General features: G+C 36.8%; 1 protein-coding gene across 6 annotated transcripts in view; it reads right to left on the bottom strand.

Annotated features, from left to right (window-relative positions):
* LOC150096464 (kazrin-like) overlaps positions 1–25,727 on the bottom strand; it is a 686,592-nt gene that overhangs the window by 584,143 nt on the left and 76,722 nt on the right. For all 6 annotated transcript variants that reach the window (XM_090408269.1, XM_090408271.1, XM_090408270.1 and 3 more), the window contains one exon: positions 11,247–11,447. In XM_090408269.1, the coding sequence (XP_090264395.1) occupies positions 11,247–11,447 (201 nt within the window). The remainder of the gene's footprint in view (positions 1–11,246; positions 11,448–25,727) is intronic.

The raw sequence follows: 25,727 nt of genomic DNA, 5'->3' as shown, positions 1-25,727 counted from the left end.
AAGAACAGCTCCACTTCTGTCCTTATGAATAACAGTAAAATGCCTTAAAGTGAGATTCCTCACTGGGTTTTAAATGTTTCCCACAGACAACAAAGTAGTTTGTGTTTCAGCAGCAAAACATTGATATCATCTACATTTTGGAAGAATCCAAGAGTTTCACTTTAAGAATTTCCCCATTCTTTAGTAGTGGCAGGAATGAATGACTTAAATGGAGATGAAATGGCTATGAGAGAGGACTTGAAGGAATTACTAGAGGTAGCAAAAGAAAAGAGTGAGAGAGTTAGATAGTGAGTCTGTTACCATGGTATGACAGAGAAGAGATTTCTCTCTCTCTCGATGGGGAGAAATAGACATAAGTGTTTGAGTTGTGTTTGATAGTTTTAACTGTTACCTTCTCAGCATAATAGGGTTTCAGAACAGGTGTGGTGGTAGCTAGTGTCTTTGCATTGTGATATTTTTATTCCATTTTTCTTTTCTATTTTTTTTCATCCTTCCACCTCTGACATGCATGGGAGTAGGCTAAATGATCTCCCTGACAGTTGACACATTTAGCTTTCTTTGCAGAGCAATATTTATTATTATGCTCTTTACCACCACATCAGAACAAGGTGGTAGAGCCATGAGAGGAAGTTTGGGCATGACCATATTCTTGACATTTAAAGCATCTCAGTAGATTAAAGATATATGCTTAACAGGGCAGTTGAGATATCTGGGTTTTACTGATGTTGGAGATTTGGGTGTATCAAAATTGAGGATAATGTTCCTGGTTGGGACCAACTAACCATCCTACATATCAGGGTATGTGTGGCTCAAAACTGTCAATCCTTAATCTTTAAGCTCTGAACATATCTCCTCATCTGGAACTTCAAGAAGATCCCATTCTGATATCACATCTCTACAATTGTTGAGTATTTTATGAAGTGTTATCATAATTGGTATTCCACCCACTTATGCTGCTCTCAGCAGTCTTTCTGAGTGTTGCTTAAATGATGATTCAACAAGTATCACCCTATATAGTTTTCTAGGGTGATATCCTTCTAAACACCCTTTTAATAAAAAAGGGTGATATTTTTCCTGTTGGAATTTCAACTATTGCATGTATGATAAGAAACACTGGTACATTTATACTGGCATCAGATGTTTTCTGTTTCTTATTTTGTACTTAGATGATGTATCTATAGTATCTGTACTTGGTTGGGCTTGTGAGAAACTGTAGAAAATCCAAGGATGAAGGATTCATGCCCAAGAAATTTTGTGCTCAGTGCAATGGTAAATTGCAATGGTGTTGCAGTCCATTTCAAAGCCACACATGGATGCCCACTATCTTTTTTTTTTTCATGTGTGGTAAAATATCCTGTCAGTGGCACTTTCAATAACTGGCTCAATACTGCAGTATTTCTATGCCGCTGCCAGATGTTATACCAGAACTGCAACAAACCATGGGTTGGAGACTTACTGCAACACCTAGCCAAATGAACCCAGCTGGGACATACAGGACACCCATCTTGACAAAGCAAGGGCAAAAGTATTGTAAGATTACTGGGAATTCCCCCCCCAACACACACACACACACACACACACACACACACACACACACACACCTCCCTTTCAGAATGCCCAAGCATTAACAATGTACAGCAAACACAGCAGCAAGGTGCTAGCATTATGGAAGAAGAAGAGACATTAAAAAAGACTCGGGAGAAGTAAATAAAAAAATACAGGAAGGAATGAAAAAGGCATTCATATGAGGCAACATTGAGGACACAATGATTCCTCAAAGTTGGTCATGTAACAACTGTTGTTGAGTTTAGTTGCCCAACATTGAGGAATCATGTCTATCTGATTTTCACCTGCAAGGGTGATATCAGATCACACAAAAGGATGCTTTCTGTGCAATCTGATATTCCTTGACAGAGGATGCATAGTCATAAATCTTTCCTCCTTTTTGACCCTCTGTAGCTTAAGTTTTCCTCACCTCATTATGTATCATCTCCTCTCACTAGGGCCGCTGAAATTCTGAATATCACTTGACCTCTTTTAATTCTTCATCCTTGAAGCTTGATTTCTTGGTGACTGATGTCCCACAACTTCAACTGGCTCAATTTTTCCAATTCCTGTGACTAAGATGGACAGAAGAAAAGCTGAGGTGTTTTCCATAATCAATGATCTAATGCAAATTGTTCATTTCCTAGGTAGGATGCCTAACAATTCTCTACACTCACCAAACACTCTTGATATTTTCTTAACCACTTGTCTTCTTCAGATATACGAGATCTGACCACTCTCCTCTTGGAAAAATCATATTACAATCTGATACCAGTTTCAACTGTAGTGGAATGCCTTTCTTTCAGCAATTCACAAACTTGTGACCTCTGGAGCTATACCAATGACAAGTGGGATGATCTCCAATGCTTTTATTCCTCCATTCCATGACCAGACTAATTTCCATTTTCCAGATTCTGATGCTTGTGATTTTGTTACAGAAATGATTCATGTTGGAATGAGGGTCTTCATTTCCACCCGATTAAAAAGTCATGGTTTTCCATGAAAAGTATGCCATGGCAGCCCAAGAAAGAGAATAGCATATTGCGAGTGACCTGAGACAAACACTCCAACTTCTTTCACAGCTCATACTGAAGTCCAGAACACTTCAAAAAACTATTACTGACAGGGCTAAAGTCTGACTCCGAAAGGGCTAAAAGTAGAAAACTTGTCACCTGAGCCAATGGCAGCTGTGTCTTCCAGTACTCAGAAAAGCTTGGATACTTCTATCTGTGCTCCTACCTTTCTCTCACACAAATGGCAATATCACAACATTACTCAAAGCTCAACTGCTTGCATCAATCTTTTCATTAACTAGCACACAGATAACAAAACAGATCACCTCTTCCTTTAGCTGGAACACTGCATTGCATATCTTCTGTTGGTCTTCTGCCAGAAATACATCAGAAGAATCTTTAACAACCTAGATACCAAAAAAAAAAAAAAAAAAGGCTTAGGTTCTAAGAGTATTATTATTATTATTCAGGCCTCCATGGAGTCAAAAGACTCATCGCAAGAGGTCCTTCCAAGGAAACACAAAGTCTATCGAGACTTGTCAATGGGAGGTCCCTCCTAGGAAACACATAGTCTATCATACCACTCCTTAAACTCACTGACCGTTCTCACTCTCACCACTCTATCAGTCAATGCATTCTACGGTTCAACCACCTTCCATACAAAGAAGCCACTCCTCACCCTCTTGCTCACAGTTTCCTTATGTAACTTCCAGGGATGGCCCCTTGTCATCCCTCCTTCCCGCTGTTTAACTAAGCGAAAGAACTCCCCAGTGTCAACCCTGTAACCACCTCGCAACAGTTTATAAGTCTCAATCATATCACCTCTTCTATCCACCAAACTCTGCATTCCCTCAGCCGATCCTCATAACTAACATTGTACAGTCCTGAAACCATCTTTGTTATCCACATTTGTACCCCTCCCATAGTTAATTTATCCCCTTCAAATCCTGTATCCCACCACTCACTTGTAGGTGTAGGTTTAACACAAGAATATTATTTCTTGTGAAGTAAAATATACACCGTAACAAAGCAGAAAAATTTTCCACAACTGTCCACACAAGATGTGCTCCTGAATCAACATCTGTATTTCATCATCTACGCTATATTATATTCAGGATGGATATATACAGGCAATTAAAAACAACACTGCCTAGCATCTACCATCAAACTAAGGACATGTTGCTTGCATCTTAGTACTGTCTAAAATAATGCAGAAGATCACCAAGTCATCTTCAATACCTGAAGAACTGTCAACTAATCAGTGACCACCAATATAGATTTTATCCATTAAGATCCAAAGTATGTCTCCTAGCCTATGCAGGATATCTGTATTAAAATTCAGATATCACACAAGCTAAAAATATAAACATGACTAAAATAAAGAAGTTAATAAAAAGCATTTTTACAAAACTAGTTATTTAAATATATTTCATTTTGGATGTTGCAAGCAAAATATTCTTCTGTTATGGTCCATGTTAAACTTCTATATAATTAAGTTGGTTTAGACAGGACATTATATAGTCTGATTCTAGTATTTTTGTAACTAGGATGGCTTAACTATATTAGTATTATCATTACGTAACACCTCCAGGGAGTCCAAAGACTCATCAAGGGAGGGCACATACTCTACAACTCTCTGTTTCCACCAATCCACCACCCGCAACTACCTTCAGCATCTACACCAACGGCATCTACTGCTGACCACCACTCCCAGTGTTTTCACAGACAATCACAAACACCCACGCCCACAGCGGGATTCGAACCCGCAACCTTTTGGCTGGAGTGCTGATACGCTAACCACTCAGCCAACCAGGCCGGCATATATATTATATACACATATAATATTATATGCCGGCATTTTTATGTTGGCAATATTATATTATGTGCTGGCACATATTATATACAACAATCTCTCATTGATGCATTCTTTAAAACAGACGCGTTAATCGAATATAATAGCCAATGGTAAAAAGTATAATTCGTTCCTCAAATTTCTTTTTTGACCCTTAATTTTTTTTATAAAAAAATTAGGGTATATCTCATGGCCTAGTTAAAGGAAAACCATGAAGCTGAAAGACAATAAAACATATTCAGAATATAAATTTATTATGCTACTTCTTAACAAAGAATTGAGCTAACGTAGTTTGACGGGCATTCTGTTTCTTTTTGTCGTATAACTGACGGTATGGCCCTATTGCCTCTTCTACTACTTCTGCAAACTCTCTTCATCATGGTCAGCTTCTAAGTATTGTTGTTTAAAATCTTCGATTGTATGAAAAATATTTTCAAATTGTTTTTATGAAATCTCTCTGGGCTCATCAGTGATTACATTTTCTTCATATTCTTCAGGATCTTCCCGTTGCGCATTTAAATTTAGCAGGTCGGAATCACTCACTTTCTCAGAATGAGATTTAATTAACTTAGATTCATTTGAAAAGCCTCTAAAATCATTTGCACAATATGCTTCCAAATGGCTTGCATATTGCTAGCAGTAATTTCATTCGACTTTGCGACTTTATAACCAGGCAGATTTCTCTAATTTGGCTAGAAAAGTCTTAGAAGGCATTCACTTCCAGAAAAGGCCAGTTTCATCAAAATTAAATATTTGTTGGTCACAATAGCCCCCTTCTTCCACAATTTTCTTCAAAATCTCTGGATAATTTGCGGCCACCTCCTTATCTGCACTTGCAGCTTTGCGGATGATTAGAACATTATGTAGGCTATTTCTCTTTTTGAAACGCTCAAACCACCCAGCATTAGCATGCAATTCTTTCTTCTTTTCCCGCATCAATAGCCCTTTCTTTCAAGGTTGCAAAGAGACTTAAAAGAGTCAGTGCTCAGCGGGATACATTTTTGGTTACAATCTTCAAACCATGTAGAAAGAAATCTCTCTAATTCGATCATTATTACTTTGATTTTGAGTGCATGCATGATGAACTTGAAGCAGCCTTACCTTTCTCTTTGTATTCAGCAGCTTTGCTTAAAATTGCTCTTATAGCTGATTCACACACTGGTGTGTTCTTGTGCTATCTTTGCTCTGGACTTGCCTTGTTCATTTTTCTTTATTATTTCAAGATTTCCTTCTAATGAGATTACTTTTCGAATTATTTTCACACTTCTACTTTTTTGCTCATGATGAAAGGTTGGGAAAATACTTTAAAATAAAAAAAAAAGTAAGGAAAACAATTGCAAAGGAGGCATGTAATTAGCAGACGAACATAAATTTTGGCAGTAAATTTGGAACATAGTGTACATGGAAATAGTGTAGTATTAAAAATAACTTTGTAAAATGCTTTAAATCCGTACTTTAATTATTTCATCCTGGTGAGTGAATTTTTTAAAATGATAGTTAGCCATAAAAGATGTATACATAGAAAAATTTGTAACATTTATTTTTAAGATGTATAGAGACACACTAATCAAATTTGGGTACAGAAAAAGATGACGCACTAATCGAAAACGCACTAATCAGAGTCGCATTAATCGAGGGTTTGCTGTATTATGACATTTAATTCGAAACAAATTTGATATTTTAATGTCTATATCTTTTACATATTCAGATGATAAGTCACACCCAGGTATTTGAAAGTATTTACTTGATCTAATATTTTATTATCTATTACTATTTTACTTTTCATTCGGTTTTCTCCTTTGAAAGCCAGTAGTTTGTCTTTATTTCTGATATTCTCTTATTATATTGTTCTGAAATTTCATTTAATGATTTCACTGATCTCTGCAGATCATCTGATGTGGCTAATACAATCTGATCATCTGCACATAATAGTGTATTTATCTTTATTTGTAATACCAAATGAGTTATGCTGTTTCCTGATTTTAATATATATATATATATATATATATATATATATATATATTTGTTGTTGTTGATTTATGCTCATGCGTAGACTCACACATCAATATGTAGGCATTTGAAACTGAAATCCTATGGAATAGGTTTGTTAAACATTATTTATCCAGGAGTGTCTTATGTCTATAGATTGTGTGTGTGTGTGTGTGTGTGTGTGTGTGTGTGTGTGTGTGTGTGTGTGTGTGTGTGTGTGTGTGTGTGTGTGTGTGTTGTGTGTGTGTGTGTTGTGTGTGTGTGTGTTGTGTGTGTGTGTGTTGTGTGTGTGTGTGTTGTGTGTGTGTGTGTTGTGTGTGTGTGTGTTCGGGGCCAGTTTGCCTGTTCTAAGGGACAAAAAACCCATGTGTCTAGGTGAAAAAACCCTCTACCTCTCTGTGGACTGGCTAACTGACCTTTAGTTGAAAGAGACCAAATCAAAGTTCTTCACATCATTGACAGGAATTGAACCCAGGTGTTTCCAACAAAAGACTTTGACTATACCGACTGATCTATAGAGGCTGATACACACACACACACAACATATACCTATATATATATATATATATATATAATTATAAAACAAGTCAAGGCGATATGATAGGATTCTTGACGTACTCCTGTTCAATGTCTTTCCATTCTGATATTTGTTCTAATTTGACTACTATTTTATTTCCTGTGTATACACTGTTTGGAAAGAAGTCAATGGACACCATAGTGTGAGGAACAAACAGCCATTGCACCTGCCTTAGTAAGATGTAGGACCTCCTTTTGCTGCGATGACTGCAGCAATCCTATTTCCACAAGGATACAATAGCAATCAGTGGAAATTTTGGACCATTCTTCCTGTAGACTTGTGATGAGTTCCTGGACTGCTGTGGGGAAGACCTCACCACAAAGCATGGTGAAATTCATGTTCACAAACTACACAGCTGCAGCGGCAGCCAATATCACGGTGCACTGTCTTGCTGAAAGAGAGAATGGTCACTTCATTAGAAACAACACAAACTAGGAAACATTGCATTGTCCAGAATGTTCAGATACCTCTCAAACTTCAGTATTCATGGCACCATAAATAAACAGAGTGAAATGTTATATATCAGAGCAAATACACTACTTGGAAAGAAGTTGATGGATACCATAGTGTGAGTAAAAAACAGGTATGATGCCTGCCTTAATAAGATATAGGCCCTCCTTTCTCTCTGATGATTGCAGCAATACTGCAGGGCATACTTTCCACAATCATATGATAGCGATCAATGGGAATTTTGAACCATTTCCCTGTAGGCATGTAATAAGATAGTGGACTGTTGTGGAGTGGACGTCCCTTGACCTCACTGGATGGTCCAGTTCATCCTACAGATGTTCAACTAGGTTGATATCAGGGGTCTGTGGAGGCTGGTCAAGTGGTGACAATCTTGTTCACAAACCATGCAGTTACGGCATGCAGCCTTATGATAATGTGCATTGTCTTTCTGAAAGAGACAATGGTCACTTCAGTAGAAAAAACACAAAGTAGGAAGCATTACATTGTATACCTCTCAGTTTGTGGTGCCACAAATAGAGGTTCAAAGCCAAACCAGGAAAAACAAAAACATACCATCACACCACCACCTACAAATTTCATAGCTGGGGTTATGCACTCTGGTTAAGACACATTCACCAGGCATCTGTCACATTCACACCCATCCATCTGCTAGGTAGAGGATGTAGCATGATTCATAGCTCCATAACATAGCTTTCTAAGCATCCACATCCCACTGTAAACTCTCTCTTTGCATTGCTTAAGATGATGCTGCATATTGGTTCGGGTAATGTGGGGCTTGCATAATGCTGTTCTAACATGGAAACCCATGTTGTGAGCCTCGGTTCTGAATGTTTTTGTGCAGATTAGTATTCCACTTGATGTTTGGAACTCCACATTCACTGTGTCAGCTGACAGAGAGCAGTTTTAACATATTATCCTTCGTAGAACCCTACAGTAATGTTCAGTGAGTGTGGTGGGTCGTTCAATGCAAGTAGCAATTGCAGATGACTCTCTGCACTACCATCTCAGTATGATATCACTGAGATGGAAGTGCACAAAGTTGCAGATCTGCTTGGCAAATATCACCATTTCCCAAGCAGATCTGCAACATGGCATCCTATCACAATGCCTCTTTCAAACTCTGTCAGTTCCCTTCTCGCAGCCATTTGACCTGGACAAAGTTGTATTGACATATTCCTCTAATTTATACCGGCTACATTTACTTGACTCATTGCATGGCATGATCCACCTTGCCCATGAGGGTGTTTGTTGACTTCTTTCCAAGCAGTGTGTATGCATAAATGCTATGCTTGAAACAAAGAATTAGTCAAACGTTATGTAATTAAAAACTGAGATGAGTGATGCATGAAGAAACTGAAATTGGAATTTCTGTTGGGAAAGCAAATTGGGTCTGCAGACAAATGGAAATGAATAGTCGAGGTTTAATCTAAATTGAGAGGGACATGGAATTATACAATAATAGATTTAAAGACTATGCATTACACATGGAGAATTTCATCCAGGCTCTTCTGAAAATCATGTCCTTGGCATTATCTCTCTCACACCTGTGAGTTCATCTTCCATATACACTGTGGATATAAGTTCTTATAACTCACACCATAAATGTAGGCAGGTTTCCTTTTCTAGAAGAATATTCTCCCAACACTGTCAGTCTTGTGCTTTCACACTACAGTTGTAACCAATGAAATAATCTCCATGATTTCTACCCTTTCTTGCAATGGTATGATTATCGTTTCTGCACTCTTAACACTTGTTTTGAAGATTGGCTCAGCTGGTATTATCAATGATGCCCTTGGGCTGAAAATAGGTTTGAATCCCATCTATGTTGCAAAGAGCCATCATCAGGGAATTTCAACACACATACTTTACAGACCTAATAGACTGGCCTTAGTTGCACCATAAAATAAACTTGTTCTGACTAAACAATTAAAACAGTTCTTGCTGGAATGGAAACCATCGCCATTCCACTCAAAATCCCGAAATCCAAAAAATTCCAGCAAGTGCCCTAAGGTAATTAATCTGAGAAAAAAAAAAAAAAAATTAGCATCATACTATTTGTGGCTCAATATGCACAACACTGAGAAAGGAGGTGTGTGGGGGGGGGGGGGGGGGGAGGTCAGCAAACAATTGCACATCTGATGTTAGATCCTACCTGATGTCATTAATGTATAGATTGAACAAGAATGGCCTAAGGACTACACCCTGAGATACATCACTGGTCACCTTAAATCTGGAAGATTCACATCCACTGTATACCACTTATTGATATCTGTCTGTCAACCATCCCCTGATCCAAGTCAAGAGTTTATATTCCAATCCCATATTCTCCAGTTTATGTAACAACCTTTCGTATGGTATCCTATCAAATGCCTTAGAAAAATCCAACATTATCAGAGTGTATCCATTCCCTTTATCTAACTTGGCGATAACACTGTTATAAAATATGAGCACATTGCTTAAGCATGACCTTCCTTTAGTGAACCTATGCTACTCCTTGCAGAGTATAGCTTGTTTGTCTACCCATTTCTGTATGTGCGTTCTTACCTACTTCTAAAATCTTCACTACCACAACAGAGATACTGACAGGTTGGTAGTTAGACACATCAGTTTTTACATCACCCTTGTACAATGGCACTATCATACATTCCTGAGCTGAGACTCAAGTTATACAAACATTATGAATACAAAGAATAACCTGATTTAAATCAAGTTTTCTCTGTGAATAAATGGCCTAGTCATGAATATACTTCATACACAAACTTCTTGCTTACACTTATTGTAAAACAAAGACAAAAACAAGAACATAATTTCCCGTAGAGTGTAATATTCTTGCACTGTAAGAATATTGTGAAAAAACTTCTTGCAATGTGATTTCTGCAATTCAGAATGCGAAGACTGCAGGTCTAGATGCCAGATGGATTAAGACCTCGATAAAGATAGACACTTGTCTGGGTAGTGACACTCACCACAGCATTACTGCACCTGTAAAGGAGATGTGCTGAGCACTGTGAAATACAAGGAGTAACTATAAGTCAAATGCTTTCTTTATAAAAAGTAACATAGGAACGAAGAGATAAATGTGCAAAGTTTAGTTTGCACATTTTTCCTAACATAACTCCTTATTATTATTATGTGACACCTCCAGGGAATCCAAAGACTCATCGAGGGAGAGTGTGCCAACAGCATCTAACAATATAAATCCCTTCCAACTACTAACCGTGCTCAAATTTGCTTAACTTTTTGCGAGCCATTAGTAGCAGAGGCGCTACCAATCGGGCAACCATACCTCCATATAAGCAAACAAAAAAAGGCTTGCTTCAGCTTTAAAGTTGTAAAAGGAATTTGCTGTTTCTCCCTATATGAATCACTGTTCATACCATACCAATAGGACTAATGTGCAGATTTTCATCAAGTTTTAATGTGATGAAGAAAAACTAGTAAATAGCATTCAGAATGTGTTAGAGAAATAGATAGAGAGAGAGAGGGGGGGGGGGGAGAAAGGAGAAGCAATATCAGGATTCTGATACATTATGAGAAATGCAATGTAACCAGCAGGAAAAAAAATTAGATAGAAAAAGTGGAAGGCAATATCAGAATAAATCTGTAAAGGTGTTAAAGAGGAAAGCAATATAAGAGTTAATCTGTAAAAGTGTGATGAACAGCAGAATAAAAAACAATATGTTTACTTGAGAGTGACAGGTAAGTGGGATGAACTGACAGAGTGTGGTTGAACATACAGATAATAAATGATTATCAAGTGTAGTATGACACTAATACTTTGTCCATCATAGATACTTACCTGTTAATGCTTCTTTAGCATGTTTTAACTCTTTCTGTAGTTGCAATTGATGTAAGTGGTCCTCGTCTGGATTTTCTTGTATTTTTTGTATTTGTGATGCCACTTCTTTTTGAAGTTTCTCATTATCCATTCTCAACTGTTCATTCTGATGTTGCAACTGACTTACATATTCTTCAAGCTGTTCACTGTCATGGTTGCATGCTACAATACAAAGAAAATATGTAAATAAAGAATTATATATCTTTAACTAACCATTAATTAATATGCAGTTAATTAATATGATAACTTGAGTATTGAAAGACTCATAAAAAGGGAAAATTCAGTGTAAATACTTCATATGACAAGTAATAACTGTGTTCAGAGGTTGAAAGCTAAGGTACTCCAGATGCTGGTGTAACAGCAAGCTTTGGGCCCAGTCCTATCCCCAAGCCCATGGTGAGGGATTTGTGTTACAATACTGTCAAACCCTGCAGGCAAGCTGGCTAGCCAAGAAATTTAGGACTACCCATCTTGCCAAAGAAGGGGACAGAGTGATATAAAACTACCAGGATCCCCTTTCTGCATATTCACAGGTTGTATCACATAGCAAACATGGTGGAAGGGCATTAGATCCCAGTACATGGTGGAGGGGATCATGAAAAACTAATCTGCTTTTCAAACAGAAACTCTAATTTCAGTTTCTTCATGCATCAATCATCTCAGATTTTAATTACATACTCTTTGACTCATTTTTTGTTTCAAGTGTATATGCATTTATGCATATACACTGCTTGGAAAGAAATCAATGAGCAATTTGTGCCCAATGGCTCATTGGGCAGAATCCACCTTGCCCAATCAGTCATTGGGCAAGGTGGATTGTGCTATGTAAGGAGTCAAGTTTTTGTAGATGGTATAAATTAGAAGAATATGATGATCCCAAGTCACTGCAACTGTGTCCAGGTGAAATGGCTGCAAAAAGGGAACTGATGGAATTTTAAAGAGGCATTGTGATAGGATGGCAGTTGCAGATCTGCTTGGCAAATTGTTGACAAATTGGGTCATCACAGGTCAACATTCAGTGATATCATACTGAGATGGAAGTGCAGGGAGTCAACTGCAAGTGCTACTTGCATTGAACAGCCCACCACACTCACTGAACGTTACTATAGGATTCTACGAAGGATAATACGTAAAAACTGCTTCTTGTCAAATGACACATTGACTGCGGAGTTCCAAGCATCAAGTGGAACATGAATCTGCTCAAAAATATTCAGAACCGAGGATCACAACATGGGTTTCCATGTTAGAATAGCAATATGCAAGCCCTGAACCTGAACCATTGCCTGAACCAACGTTCAGCACAGTCTTGAGCAATGCAAAGAGAGAGTGTGTACAGTGGGATGTGGAAGCTTAGAAAGCTATGTTATGGAGCTACAAATCATGCTACATCCTCTACATAGTGGATGGATGGGTGTGAGTGTGGCGAATGCCTGGTTTCTTAACCAGAGGTTAATCTGAATGATAAATGCACGTAAACACAAGAAAGATATTTAATTAACCAAATATTTCTTAGATGAAGTCATCAGTTTAGATAAAGACACGATTGAAAGACTTAAAACTCATTTTGCAAGACCTCCTAGATTTTATGGCCTTCCAAAAATCCATAAGATTGACTATCCTCTTCGTCCAATAGTAGATTGTATTGATTCTCCTACTTACCGTATAGCCAATTATATAGCTAAATTATTGAAATCTTACATTGGCAACTCTAATTCTTTTTTAAAAAACTCCTCAAATTTCTTAGAAAAATTAAAAAATGTCTCATTACAACCTACAGATCTTATGGTTAGCTTTGATATAGAATCTTTATATACCAATGTACCTCTCAAGGAAACTTTAAAATTACTTGCTGACATCTTTCCTCAAGACAATATAAAACTATTCGATTTCGTAATACATTCTGGATATTTCGTATGTCAAAATAAATTTTACAGCCAAGTAGAAGGAAAGGCCATGGGAAGTCCTCTTTCTCCTGCTTGAGCCAACTTTTATTTGGAATATTTAGAAAAAGTCCTCTTCTCATCTATTTTCCCTCAACCATCCTTTTGGGTAAGATATATAGATGACATCTTGACTATTTGTCCTCACAGCAAAAACTCTTTACCTTTTTTAAACAGTATTAATTCCTTGCATCATAGTATAAAGTTTACTATGGAAATAGAAGAAAACAACCAGTTATCTTTTTTAGACATTCTCCTCATCCAGTCACCTTCAAATATTCTTACAACTACAGTATACAGGAAACCAACATTCACAGGTCGTTATATTTTTAAAGAATTAGCCCATCATCCTTGTCAAAAAACAGGAATTATAAAATGCCTCATAAGAAGAGCCAAAACTAATTGTTCTACTTTTGATTATCTACAGAAAGAACTTTCTACTATCCAACAACACATGAAACTCAATGGCTTTTCTAAAAAAAAGTACTCAACATCTTCTCAATTCTTATAATCCTCCACAAAACAACAAAGTTTCAATACATCAAGTGCCTATTCCTTATATCTCCGGTATTTATTATTATTATTATTATTTCGGGTGACTCCAGGAGTCCTTAGACTCATCGAGGGAGGCCCTAAACATCATGTCCACACAACTACGTGATTACATTCTCACAGTATCTATCATACCTTGTCTTGAACTCGTTCACCGTCATAGCACCCACAACAGACTCTGGCAGCTTATTCCACTCATTTACCACTCTAAAAGTAAAGAACCCAGCTCTAACACCCCTGCTAACCACACTCTTGCCCAGCTTCCATAGGTGTCCCCTAGTTCTCCCACCACCAGTCCTGATCTCAAAAATATCCTCTTAATTAATCCTATAGAATCCCTTTAGCAATTTGAATGTCTCAATCATTCCTCCGCCTATCAACTAGTTTCTGCAACCCACAAATCTTCAACCTGTTCTCATATGGTTCATTCCATAGACCTGTTATCATCCTAGTCACTCGCCTCTGGATCCTCTCCACCTCCTCCCCATCAAGAAGGAACCGAGGTGACCAAATCTGGGCACAGTAGTCGAGATGAAGTCTTATCAAGGCTCGGTACAGAGGTACAATAACTTGCTTGTCTCTGCTCGTCAAGGTATTTTTCAACAACCAAGCGAGTTGATGAGCTGATTTCAGAACCTATCGCAAGAATTTTAAAGAAATATGATTTAACAACTAGGTATTCACCTATTAACAAATTGTCTTCTCATTTTCCTTCTCCTAAAGACAAATGCTCAACTTTATCTCTTCCTGGAGTTTATCAAATTCCTTGCAACTGTGATCTTTCCTATTTTGGACAGACTGGACGTTCTCTTGAAAAAAGAATCCAAGAACATCAATCCTCCATTCTTCACAACAAACCTGAAAAGTCTGGATTGGCTCAACACAGGATTGAAACTGACCACAGCATCTTTTGGTCCAGGACTCGCCTCTTACACAGATCCCGTTATAGGTTCAAACATTTGTTCAAGGAAAGCATGGAGGCCTTGCTCCATCGTCCCAACCTGAATCGTAATGACTGTATATCTATATCAAAAATCTGGGAAAGTCTAATCAAGATTACTCATTAATTTTTTTTTTTTCATGTCTCTACTTCAAAATGTTCCGTTTTATAATTTAATACTTAGTGATATAACATCACGCAGCGTGTTCTATTTTTAATGATCTATCGTTAGTATTCTAGCTTGTATTTTTTAAAACTGTTCTTGTAATACCGCTGAAGATGGTCTGCTATTTCCAGACAGAAATATTTGGTTAATTAAATATCTTTCTTGTGTTTACGTGCATTTATCATTCAGTCTTATGTCACAAGTATCCTTAAAACAGCAAAGAGGTTAATCTCTTAACCAGAGTGCATAACCCCAGCTATGAAATTTGGAGGTGGAGGTGGCAGTGTGATGGTATGGTCCTTTGGCTTTGGTTTGGATCTTCATTTGTGGTGCCATGCATGCTGAACTCCAAGAGGCATCTCAATATTCTGGACAATGCAATGCTTTCTACTTTGTGGCATTTCTACAGAAGTGACCATTGTTTCTTTCAGCAAGACAATGCACACTGTCATAAGGCTGCTGCTGTGACATTCATGTCTACAAACCATGCAGTTACAGAGGAAGCCTTATGACATTTTAGGCCTTTTTGCCACAGACTTATGATCTCAACCCAGCTGAATATCTGTGGATTGAACTGGAGGTTAGGGGACATCCACTCCACAACAGTCCACTACCTTATTACATGCCTACAGGAAAAATGGTTCAAAATTCCCAATCGAATTCACTATCATAGGCTTGTGGTAAGTATGCCAGTAGGATTGCGGCAGTCATCACAGAGAAAGGAGGTCCTACATCTTATTAATACAGGTGCCATAGCTGTTTGTTCTTCACACTATGGTATCCATTGACTTCTTTCCAAGTAGTGTATTTGGCCTGATATATAACATGTCATTGAGTTTTCAACATAGAATCTCCTCATTTTATCTTTTTGACTAAAATCTCTCTTTCTGTTCCATTCAATTAAATTCATTTGCTGTTTCTGTTGCTTTCCTAATGGCATCAACCATTCTGAACTTTTAATTTCCTTTAAATGTTGATTTTCTAGTCTACCTTTCTGAATAGTGAGGACATCTTCCTTGGCAAAATGTCTGGGCAAAAGCTTACTTAATCATCTAGATATTCTGGAAATGTTAGGGGCAACACAAGTGACTTCAAACTTTTCCAAACATGGATGATGATTGCTAAGTAACCTGGTGTGGACTAAGAATGACAGAATCCATATTGTTGATGATCAATTAAATGACAGGTGTACAAGTGAAGAACTCAGTTGTGAATGACTGGCATAATTTTTTAAATAATGGAAGCGAAAGAGAAATGACAGTAGGTTGATGGCTTACTTATCACATCTCTGGGGAATGGGCTGAATATAAGGCTGCTTCCAAACTAGATGAAAGATAACTAAGAAAGAGTAAAAATATGATATGAAAATGCCAAGGTAGAATAGAGACTAGACCTTGCTGTGGAAACAAAGTCATGTACTACACCTAATGTAACATTATCAATTTCCTGATATGTACTCCTAAAGGGTGTTTAGATTACTATGACAGCACTACATGATTGTTTACCTTATTATTAATCTCCCATCAACAATTTTCCTCCAAATCAATCTATTACTTGTGAGCACTCCAATAATGTCATATCTAACATTTCATGCTTCCAAGGCACTTCTGCCCAATCAATCCACCTAGACCTTGGTCTTCCTCTGGGTCTCTTTCCTGCCATCTTGGTATCAAACATCTGTTATGCTAACCTTTTCGCACTCATTCTATTTAAGTTGGCACATCATCTTAGATTAGCTCTGATGACACATTCTTGAATGCTAAGCATTCACATATGAAAATCACCTTATGTTAGGTTAATATGTCAGATTTTTGAAACATGACCATATAGTTAAAGGACTGTGTTCAAAATTGTATTAAGAAAATTTGTGTGGGGGGGTGTAAGAGAAACAGCCAATAGCCCAAACTGTGTTATCATTACCAAACATATGCCAATTTCATGGTGAATATCAATCAGAGCATTACAAATTTCCTTTTTAAACTGTTAATAAGATGAGATTTGAAGTGACTCATCTTATATATAAAAGTTAAAATTCCTAGATCAAAGATTACATTTGCTGAAGTTAATGTCACAAAACTGTCAAACATAAAAATCTGATAAAGAAAAAAACACAGATATTTTATTAGTCATTATTTTTGAAACATGACCATCTTTGCTCACACTAGAAAAACTGGCAGCTTCGTCATGGCTTACACAAAGCACGCGCACACGCGCGCACACACACACACACACACACACACAAATATATATATATATATATATATATATATATATACATAAATAAAAACAGGGAGTGCTTAAGGGTCAAAGCTGAATAGTGGAGAACCGACCAGGGCTTCTGACCTAATCTCCAATCTTCAGTCTCGTGGTGCACCCTGTTGGGTATCTACCTGGATACTGAACGAACGAGGACGGGATGGCAATTTGGGATTTAGCCGACCAAATTGTATTCTTATCGGCTTAAACCAATATACAAAATGATGGCACAACATGACAAAATTTCATGCCAGCTGGGGCGTTACCCAGTTAAACAAGGCCCCCGTTGTTTTCGCCAGGGAACCAGGGCGAACAGCGAAAAGTCAGCTACTGGAACAAATCTGAGAGCACACCCCAACTCATCATCACCAGAGATAAAGATCAGTACTATGAATATAAGAAGCTTGAATGGCAAAGAAATGGAGCTAGCTGAGGAATTAGATAAGTACCAGATCGACATAATAGGGGTGATTGAAACAAAAAAGACAAAAACTGGTGAGATCTTTCTGAGCAATAAATACAAAATGTTATATTCAGCAATGACAATCAAGGAAAAGAAGGAGTAGACATAGTATTCAACACTAAATACGAGGCTAATCTTCTTGAATGGCAGGCAGTCTCAAGTAGAGTAATGTGGGCAAATATCAGAATGGGGAACTGGACAATGAGACCTATTCGTGCCTATGGTCCCACAGAAGGTTCTACTAAGGTAGAAGTGGAGGAATTTTTTGAGGCTTTAGAAAAAGCTACTGACACAATGAAAAACGAAAAGTTGGTCCTTGTTGGGTATCTAAATAGCAGAGTAGGAAGTGATTGTCAGACATACAAAAATATTTTGGGAAAATTTGGAGAAAAGAGCAAAGCTAATAATAATGGCAAATACCTATTGGATTTCTCAGGACATGGACTGGCTATTACTAACACCATGTTCCAACATAAAAATGTGCACAAATTCACATAGAGAGAAGAGGCAAGGAATAAGAAAAGTCTCACTGACTATGTTATTATTGATAGTGATGTTTTCTCCATGGTGCAGGACACCAGAGTGTACAGAGGATTTGAAATTGGAAGTGATCACTATTTAGTCCTGAGCAGGATAAAAACTGAATTTCATATTGAAAAGAATAACATGTAATAAAGTTTTAAAGCGAATAAAAGTTGAGCAGCTCTCAGATGTGAACTGTAGACTAAAATACACAAAGATTACTGAAGAAAAAATGACAGAGTTTGAAAACAAGAACCAAATCTTGGACATTCAGTGACAAACCTTGAAGAAAACTCTGATTGATTCAGCTAGAGAGGCATGTGGTGAGGTTGTCTGCAAGGATAGAAAAATCAGAACTCCATGGTGGACACAGGAAGTTAAAGAAGCAGTTAAGGAAAAGAAGAAAGCATATCAAAAGTTCCTGGCAAATAAGTCAGCTTGTGCTCTTAGAGAATACAGAGACAAATGTAAGAAAGCTAAACACTGTGTAAAACTAGCTAAACAAAAGTCATGGGAGGACTTTGGCAAGAATATAGAAAATAAATAACAAGAAGGTGGCAAAATATTCTGGAGGTTGTTGAAAAAGCTTAAGAATGGAGGAAAGAGTGTTGTAAAAGGCGTTAGAGATGATAAAGGTGACATGAAAATGGGAGAAAAAGATATCCTTGAAGTATGGAGTAATTACTTTGAAAAACTGCTAAATGAAACAAGCAGTGATAGCACAGTGGTAAAAAACACTCAACAGGCATGCTGAAGTATGGTGGTATTAAAAGTCTTACAGTGGCTGCACTGCATAGTTCAGAAGGCCTGGACAGAGGAACGAATTCCTGATGATTGGAGAAGAGCTCTTATAGTACCCATATATAAAAAAAAGAAATAAACCTGAATGTGAGAATTACAGAGGTATTTCCCTACTGAGTGTTCCTGGCAAGATCTATGCAAGTATACTTGAGAAACGGTTGAGAAGAATTGTGGAAGAAAAGCTTGGTGAAGAACAAGCTGGATTCAAGCCAAATAGAGGCTGTCAGGATCAGATCTTCACTTTACGACAAATAGTTGAGAAAGCATGGGAATATAACAAAGATCTGTATTTACGTTTTGTAGATCTGGAAAAGGGATACGACAAAGCGCCAAGAGAGAAGCTATTCAATACACTACAGTTATATGGTGTCAATGGGGCATTATATCAAGCAATACTTAGTCTTCATTCGAATTGAAGGAAGTACAGGAAGATGGTTAATATTAAATCTGGTGTGAGACAAGGATGTACATTATCCCCTCTGTTATTCATTATCTATATCAGGGTTGAAAGTTTATTTTTCTCTTGGTTAGACTATAATAAATTTAGTTTAATCCTTTATCCAAGTGTGAGCAAACAAAGTTTGTGCATGAAAGTATCTTCAGGACTGTGGTAAGGTAGTACAACACCGGCCAACTCGTTGCAAAGGTGGAGCAAGCTATCATCACTCCTATCTCAATATCTCCCATAATGCAAAACACATCTTCTTGCGGATATGTATAAGGTTATGCATTAAGGGGAGGGCTGTTAGATAGGAGTGATGTTAGCTTGCTCCACCCTTTGCAACGAATTGCCTGGTGTTGTACTACCTTACCACAGTCCTGAAGATACTTTCAGGCACAAACTTTGTTTGCTCACACATTTGTATAAAGGATTAAACTAAATTTATTATATCTATATCAGGGGTCGGGAACCGGCGGCTCTTGGCTGAACAAAGTGCTTTCTTGACAATTATTCATAAAACTATTACACTTTTTTTTTATATAATCTTTGTCAAGTAGCTTTATTTTATCCTCCTACATGTTTCGCCAATTTTTCTATTGGCAATCCTCAGGGAATACAAACTAGTAAGCTAAAATGAAGGTTACAGACTAGGTTATAATTGATGGTTCTAATTCATACAAAAAATTGGTATTGTGTGTGACAATGTGCGTGTCTCGTTAACGTGATTTATTCGTTATGGCTCATGACGTAATTGTTATGAAAGTTCATTTTAAATTTGGAAAACTTTTATCAGATCATTAAACATCAAAGAAAGATTATATAAAAAAAGTGTAATAGTCTTAACTAAATATTGTTTTCGATATGCCGTGTTCGTGGCGCTAGATACTATACATGTGATGTGTATAGTATATAGTGATGTGTGTTACGCATGAAATTTGTTACCCATGCCTAAGTATGCTTAAATATCTACTAAAATACATAATATTGTATTTTTGTTCGGACTAATTCTTTTTGCAATACAAATTCTGACTTTTATGCAATATTATACTTACTTAAGCATGTTTTGTGATTAAAACTTAAACAGACTTAATGTTGTTTTATTTATTGAACATATAAAAATTTATATGCAAACATAAAAGTGGTATTTGATATCTGGAAGTACTGAATTAAAATCAAATTTACCCAAGTTTGAAATGAATGCAACTTCGAGTCACCAGGAAAAATCAAATTGAAGTCGCGGTTCCCAAAATTTTGTTTTAATTAATTTTTTTGGTGGAATGGCTCTTTGGTTCTAAAAAGTTCCCAACCCCTGATCTATATGGATCATATTATGAAGGAAAGTGGTATTAAACATGATATCAGAATTGGAGATGTTAATGTCAACTCTTTGCTTTATGCGGACAATGTTATACTTCTAAATAAATCTGACAAGCTTGAAGATTCTCTGACTAAATTGAACAACTGTTGTAATAGATATGGAATGAAGGTCAGCAATAAAAAGACAAAGACAATGAAATTAGGTAGAATCGTTGAAAATGTCAACTGTGTTTTGAAAGGAGAACCTGTGGAACAATTAAAACATTTTAGCTACTTAGGATTTTTAGTGAAGATGGTAAATTAAATATGGAAATAGACAACAGAATCAACAAAGCTAGTGTGGTAGGAAGTCAATTGAATAAATTCATATGGAATAAGAGAGAAATTAGTCAGAACACTAAATTAGCTGTGTACAAGATAGTGTTCAAACTAGTTTTAACTTATGGATCTGAGAGCTGAGTTAGAAGTAAAATACTTGACCAAAGACTAGAGACCACAGATATGAGAGTCCTGAGAAAGATTAGAGGCATGAACAGATGGCATCAATGGCAATATCATATTAAAAATGAGGATATTAGGAAAAACTTGACATCGTCAGCATCCAGGAATGCGTTAGCATGTGGTATGGTCACCTAAACAGAATGGGCGAGGAAAGATTAGCAAAACAAGTGTTCTCTGCCAGGTTGGCAGGAAAATGTCCCAGAGGAAGACCAAGATATAAGTGGATTGATATTGTACAAAGTGCCTTAGAAGATAGAAATGTTAGATATGATAATGTTGGAGTCTTGACAAGTAACAGACTGATTTGGAGGAAAACTGTAGATAAGAAGTTAGTAATGATGTAAATTTTTCATGTAGTACTATCATATCCTGTACACCCCTTGAGGGTACATGTTAGGAATTTGATGATGATGATGAAATAAAGAGAGACAACATCCAAGTCATTCAAATACTGAAAAATCCTTACAAAGGAAAATAAATTGATTTATCCTAAACACAAATGTGAAGTTCAGTGCCATGAGGTTATAGGTTGGCAAAATTGAAATACAAGATGTTGAAGGATTTAACGAGAGATTTCCAGATGTCATTTTAATATAAGTCTCGATTTCTATTTAAAAGATTTAAATGGACAACTGTAGTGGATTCTTTTAGAAATCTGGAATAAACGTTTTCTTCAAAATATGGCATGGTGGAAAAATTCAAGTTTACTGTAAGGTTAGTGGTTAAGATATGGTTGGCCACACTAGATCTTTCTTTTTATTTATGCTCAACATCTCCAACATGTTATTTCTTTCTCACCTCAAATGCATAGCCTATCCATATGCTTCCAGATGTTTGAATCTGGAAGTACAGCACATCCTTAGGAGACCTGAGAAAGCTGCTGATGGTTTGAATCAGCTTGAAAGTCACTCTATTGGTTGTAGAAAAGAATAGCAATCTTAATATAGAATGCGAATATATGGGATAGCGATCAAATCTCCATACTGGACATTCTGGTTAAGGAGAGAGAGAGATGGTTTAAAAACTTTTTTTTGTGGAATAACCATTCAAAACAAATAAATTTCAAAGGATCTGCAATTCAGTCTTAAGCCGATCTTCATTATGTAAAATCAAAGAAGCTCAATTCTTAAGGGTGTGGATGATACTTTGATACTTAGCTTTTGGGAAGAATAGTGCGAGAAGGTTTAAGATACACCTGAGTGGCACTATTCTCAGGTTTCTTAATGATGAGAGCATTCACGAATGAGGGTTTGCCATCGTTTTTCTAATTCCAATGTAAAATTAATAGTTGGTTTAAAGGAATCAAGAAACACTTCTAGATTTGAAAGGTCATGTTTCCAAATAATGGCAACACCAATGACATCTCCAGCAAACAGCTAATTTCGAAGTAGTTTGAGCTTTCTAGAATTACAAAAGAATTACAAAAAGAGTTAGAAAACTCTATTCTTCTTAAGAGATAGAAGAGAAGGGCTCTTCTTTCTGATACGGAAACATTAGGTTTTGGTAATGATGCAAAAAGGAGAAGGACAGCAGATTTCAGTCTGATAACATTGGCATCAAATGGAAACAAATGTTGAACACCTTTTTCAATGATGCATAAAAAATCAACTTTTGAAATATGTTCAGGAATCAGAGCCAAGTTAAAACCTTTCTTTAGAACAGATTTTTCTGAAAGTGAAAGGCAGTGGTTAGAAAGGTTATAAACAATTTTATCCGAAGGTAAGGAAACCTCTCTGTTTGACTGACAGTGGAATAATGAATCGCATTTCTTCATACAATTTGTACAACACATGAAACAGTGATTATATGAATATTGAACCATATTACTAACGTTATCTGTGAACTATATTACTAACGTTATTCTAACCTCAACTACCATGTTAGCCTGTTAATGCAGATATGAAATTAATTTGCTAATAGCATACCTGGTGTAAAAAATACATAAACATATAAGGGCAAAAGAAGCTTATAAGAAATCCTTTTTACCCTGTCTGAAAACACATTCCCTGCTGCATACAAACTTTAGAATAATGTTATCGCTGCAAAATCCAAATTATTCAAGACTAAATTTAGCAATTAATCAGTATTTTAGTGTTTTATTATTATTATTATTCTGGTAATGCGTTTCATTCACTGACAATTCTCCATGTAAAAAATCTACTCCTCAAACCCCTCTTCACCACACTTTTGTATAACTTCCAGGAATGACCTCTGGTTCTTCCCCTTTCACCTTCTACTCTTTTTATAATCCATCTGGATTAATCTGATAAAATCCTCTCACTAACTTAAATGACTCTATCATATCACCGCTCTTCATCAAATCCACCAAACTCTGCAATCCACATTTCTTCAAACTCTCTCCATAGCCAGAATTCCAAACTTCCAATACTGTCTTAGTCACTTGTCTCTGGACCTTCTCCAATGTCTCCACATCACATCGAAAACCAGATGACCAGATCTGAGCACAATAGTCCAAGTATGGTCTGACCAGTGCCTTATACAGTGGCACAACCACATCCTTATCCTCATATGTTAGAGTACTTCTTATCATAGCAGATTCACAAAGTGCAGCCTTTGCAACACTAGCAATATGCTCTCTAAACTTCAGTCTACTGTCAACCATCACTCCCAAATCTCTAATCTCATCCACTTCCTGCAGTACGGCACCATCGATATAGTACACAGCTTTATATTTCTGCACTCCAAAATGCAACACCTTGTACTTAATGATATTAAAACTACAATCCTACTCTTTTGTCCAAGTAAAAGGTCTATTCCAATCTTCTTGAAGGGAATTAACATCAGCAGTGCTACTTATAATTCTTCCCAACTTTATATCATCAGCAAATAACTGAAGGTTCCCAGTCAGTTCACATGATATATTGTTTATTAACAAGTTAAACAGCAGGAGCCCAAGAACAGAACCCTAAGGTACGTCACTGGTTACCATCCTTTTTTGAAAAACTGCTCCATCATACACAACCTGCTGGTATCGTTCAAAGAGCCAATCTCTGATCCATCTAACCAATATGCTATCTATTCCCATCCTGTGTAGCTTGTACACCAACTTATCATGTGGTAATCTATCAAATGCTTTTGCAAAGTATAAGAATATCACTGTATATGATTCTCCTTATCTAACACACTTGTCACCTTATAAAATGCAAGTAAATTACTAAAACAGGACCTACCATTTACAAATCTTTATGGTGTGTCATAAAGAATGCTATGTCCATCAATCCAATTCTGTATTCTATTCCCCACCAATCTCTCCAGCTCCTTGACCACAACAGCAGTTATACAGTCTGGCCTATAGTTGGAGACTTCTGTCTTAGAACCATGCTTGTGGAGTGGTACTATTTTGCCTTCTTTCCATTTCTTAGGAACCCTCCCCACTGAAGACTTTCATTAAATAATCAGGTCAAGGGCATAGTCAACTGTGGTGCACATTCCTTAAGAATACATGGTGATATATCATCATTCTCACAGTCTTATTAACATCTAACCCAACCAACATTTGATACACCTCTGCTTCTTTCATTTTCAATTCTCCTAATACTTGCCTCTCTTCTATATATTGCACCAAATCATTTATAAGTATGATATATGCTGATAAAGTGTTCGTTCAATAATTTCAATATATCCTTTGCAGCTGTTAGTCTGCTGCCAATGACTATCCACCAATGTTAATCTGTCATAATTATTCTTCCTTTTGCTTGCTATGTAGCAGAAAATTTCCCTTAAGTTAACCTTGGCCTGACCAACCAATCTCCTCTCAAACTGCACATTTTCTTTCTTTAACATGCTTGTCATGTTAAAGAAAGAAAATGTTAAATTTTATGTTAAAGCCTGCACTTTATTCTCTTCATGGATCTGATCAACACCAACTGTTTTGTACCTCGATAATAAATTTAGTTTAATCCTTTATCCAAGTGTGTGCAAACAAAGTTTGCACCTGAAAGTATCTTCAGGACTGGGGTAAAGTGGTACAACACCAGGCAACTTCTTGCAAAGGTGGAGCAAGCTACCAACACTTCTATCTCAGTATCTCCCATAATGCAAAACACATCTCCCTGCAGATATGTATAATGTTATGTATTAAGGGAAGGGCCACTACCCAGACTAGTTTCAACCTTTATTGAGGTCTCTTAAATAAAACTTTCAACTTAAATAAAACCCATAATGCAAAACACATCTCCTTGCGGCTATGTATAATGTTATGCATTAAGGGAAGGGCCACTACCCAGACTAGTTTTGACCTTTATTGAGGTCTCTTAAATAAAACTTTCAACACTTTATTTCTCTGAAATAAACTTTCAACATGTTTTGTACCTCCTCCATAACATTTTCTTATCCAGTACAGATTGCTTGATTTCACTGTTCATCCATTTCACTCCTATCTATTTACTCGCTTAACTCTTGGTATGCAGTCATACATTGCTTTTGTCAGATACCCTTTGACTTTCCATGCATTGTCAACATCTTTTTCGCTCAGCTCATCTACCCAACATACTGATGCGAACTGACTACAGAGCTTCCTAT

This window comes from Typopeltis vanoorti, chromosome 18 (assembly GCF_054136105.1).
Source record: "Typopeltis vanoorti isolate ZY-2024b chromosome 18, IOZ_Tvanoo_1.0, whole genome shotgun sequence".
NCBI classification, from domain to species: domain Eukaryota; kingdom Metazoa; phylum Arthropoda; class Arachnida; order Uropygi; family Thelyphonidae; genus Typopeltis; species Typopeltis vanoorti.
Note: the sequence above shows the minus strand (reverse complement) of the source record. Positions and strands in the feature narration are given on the sequence as shown.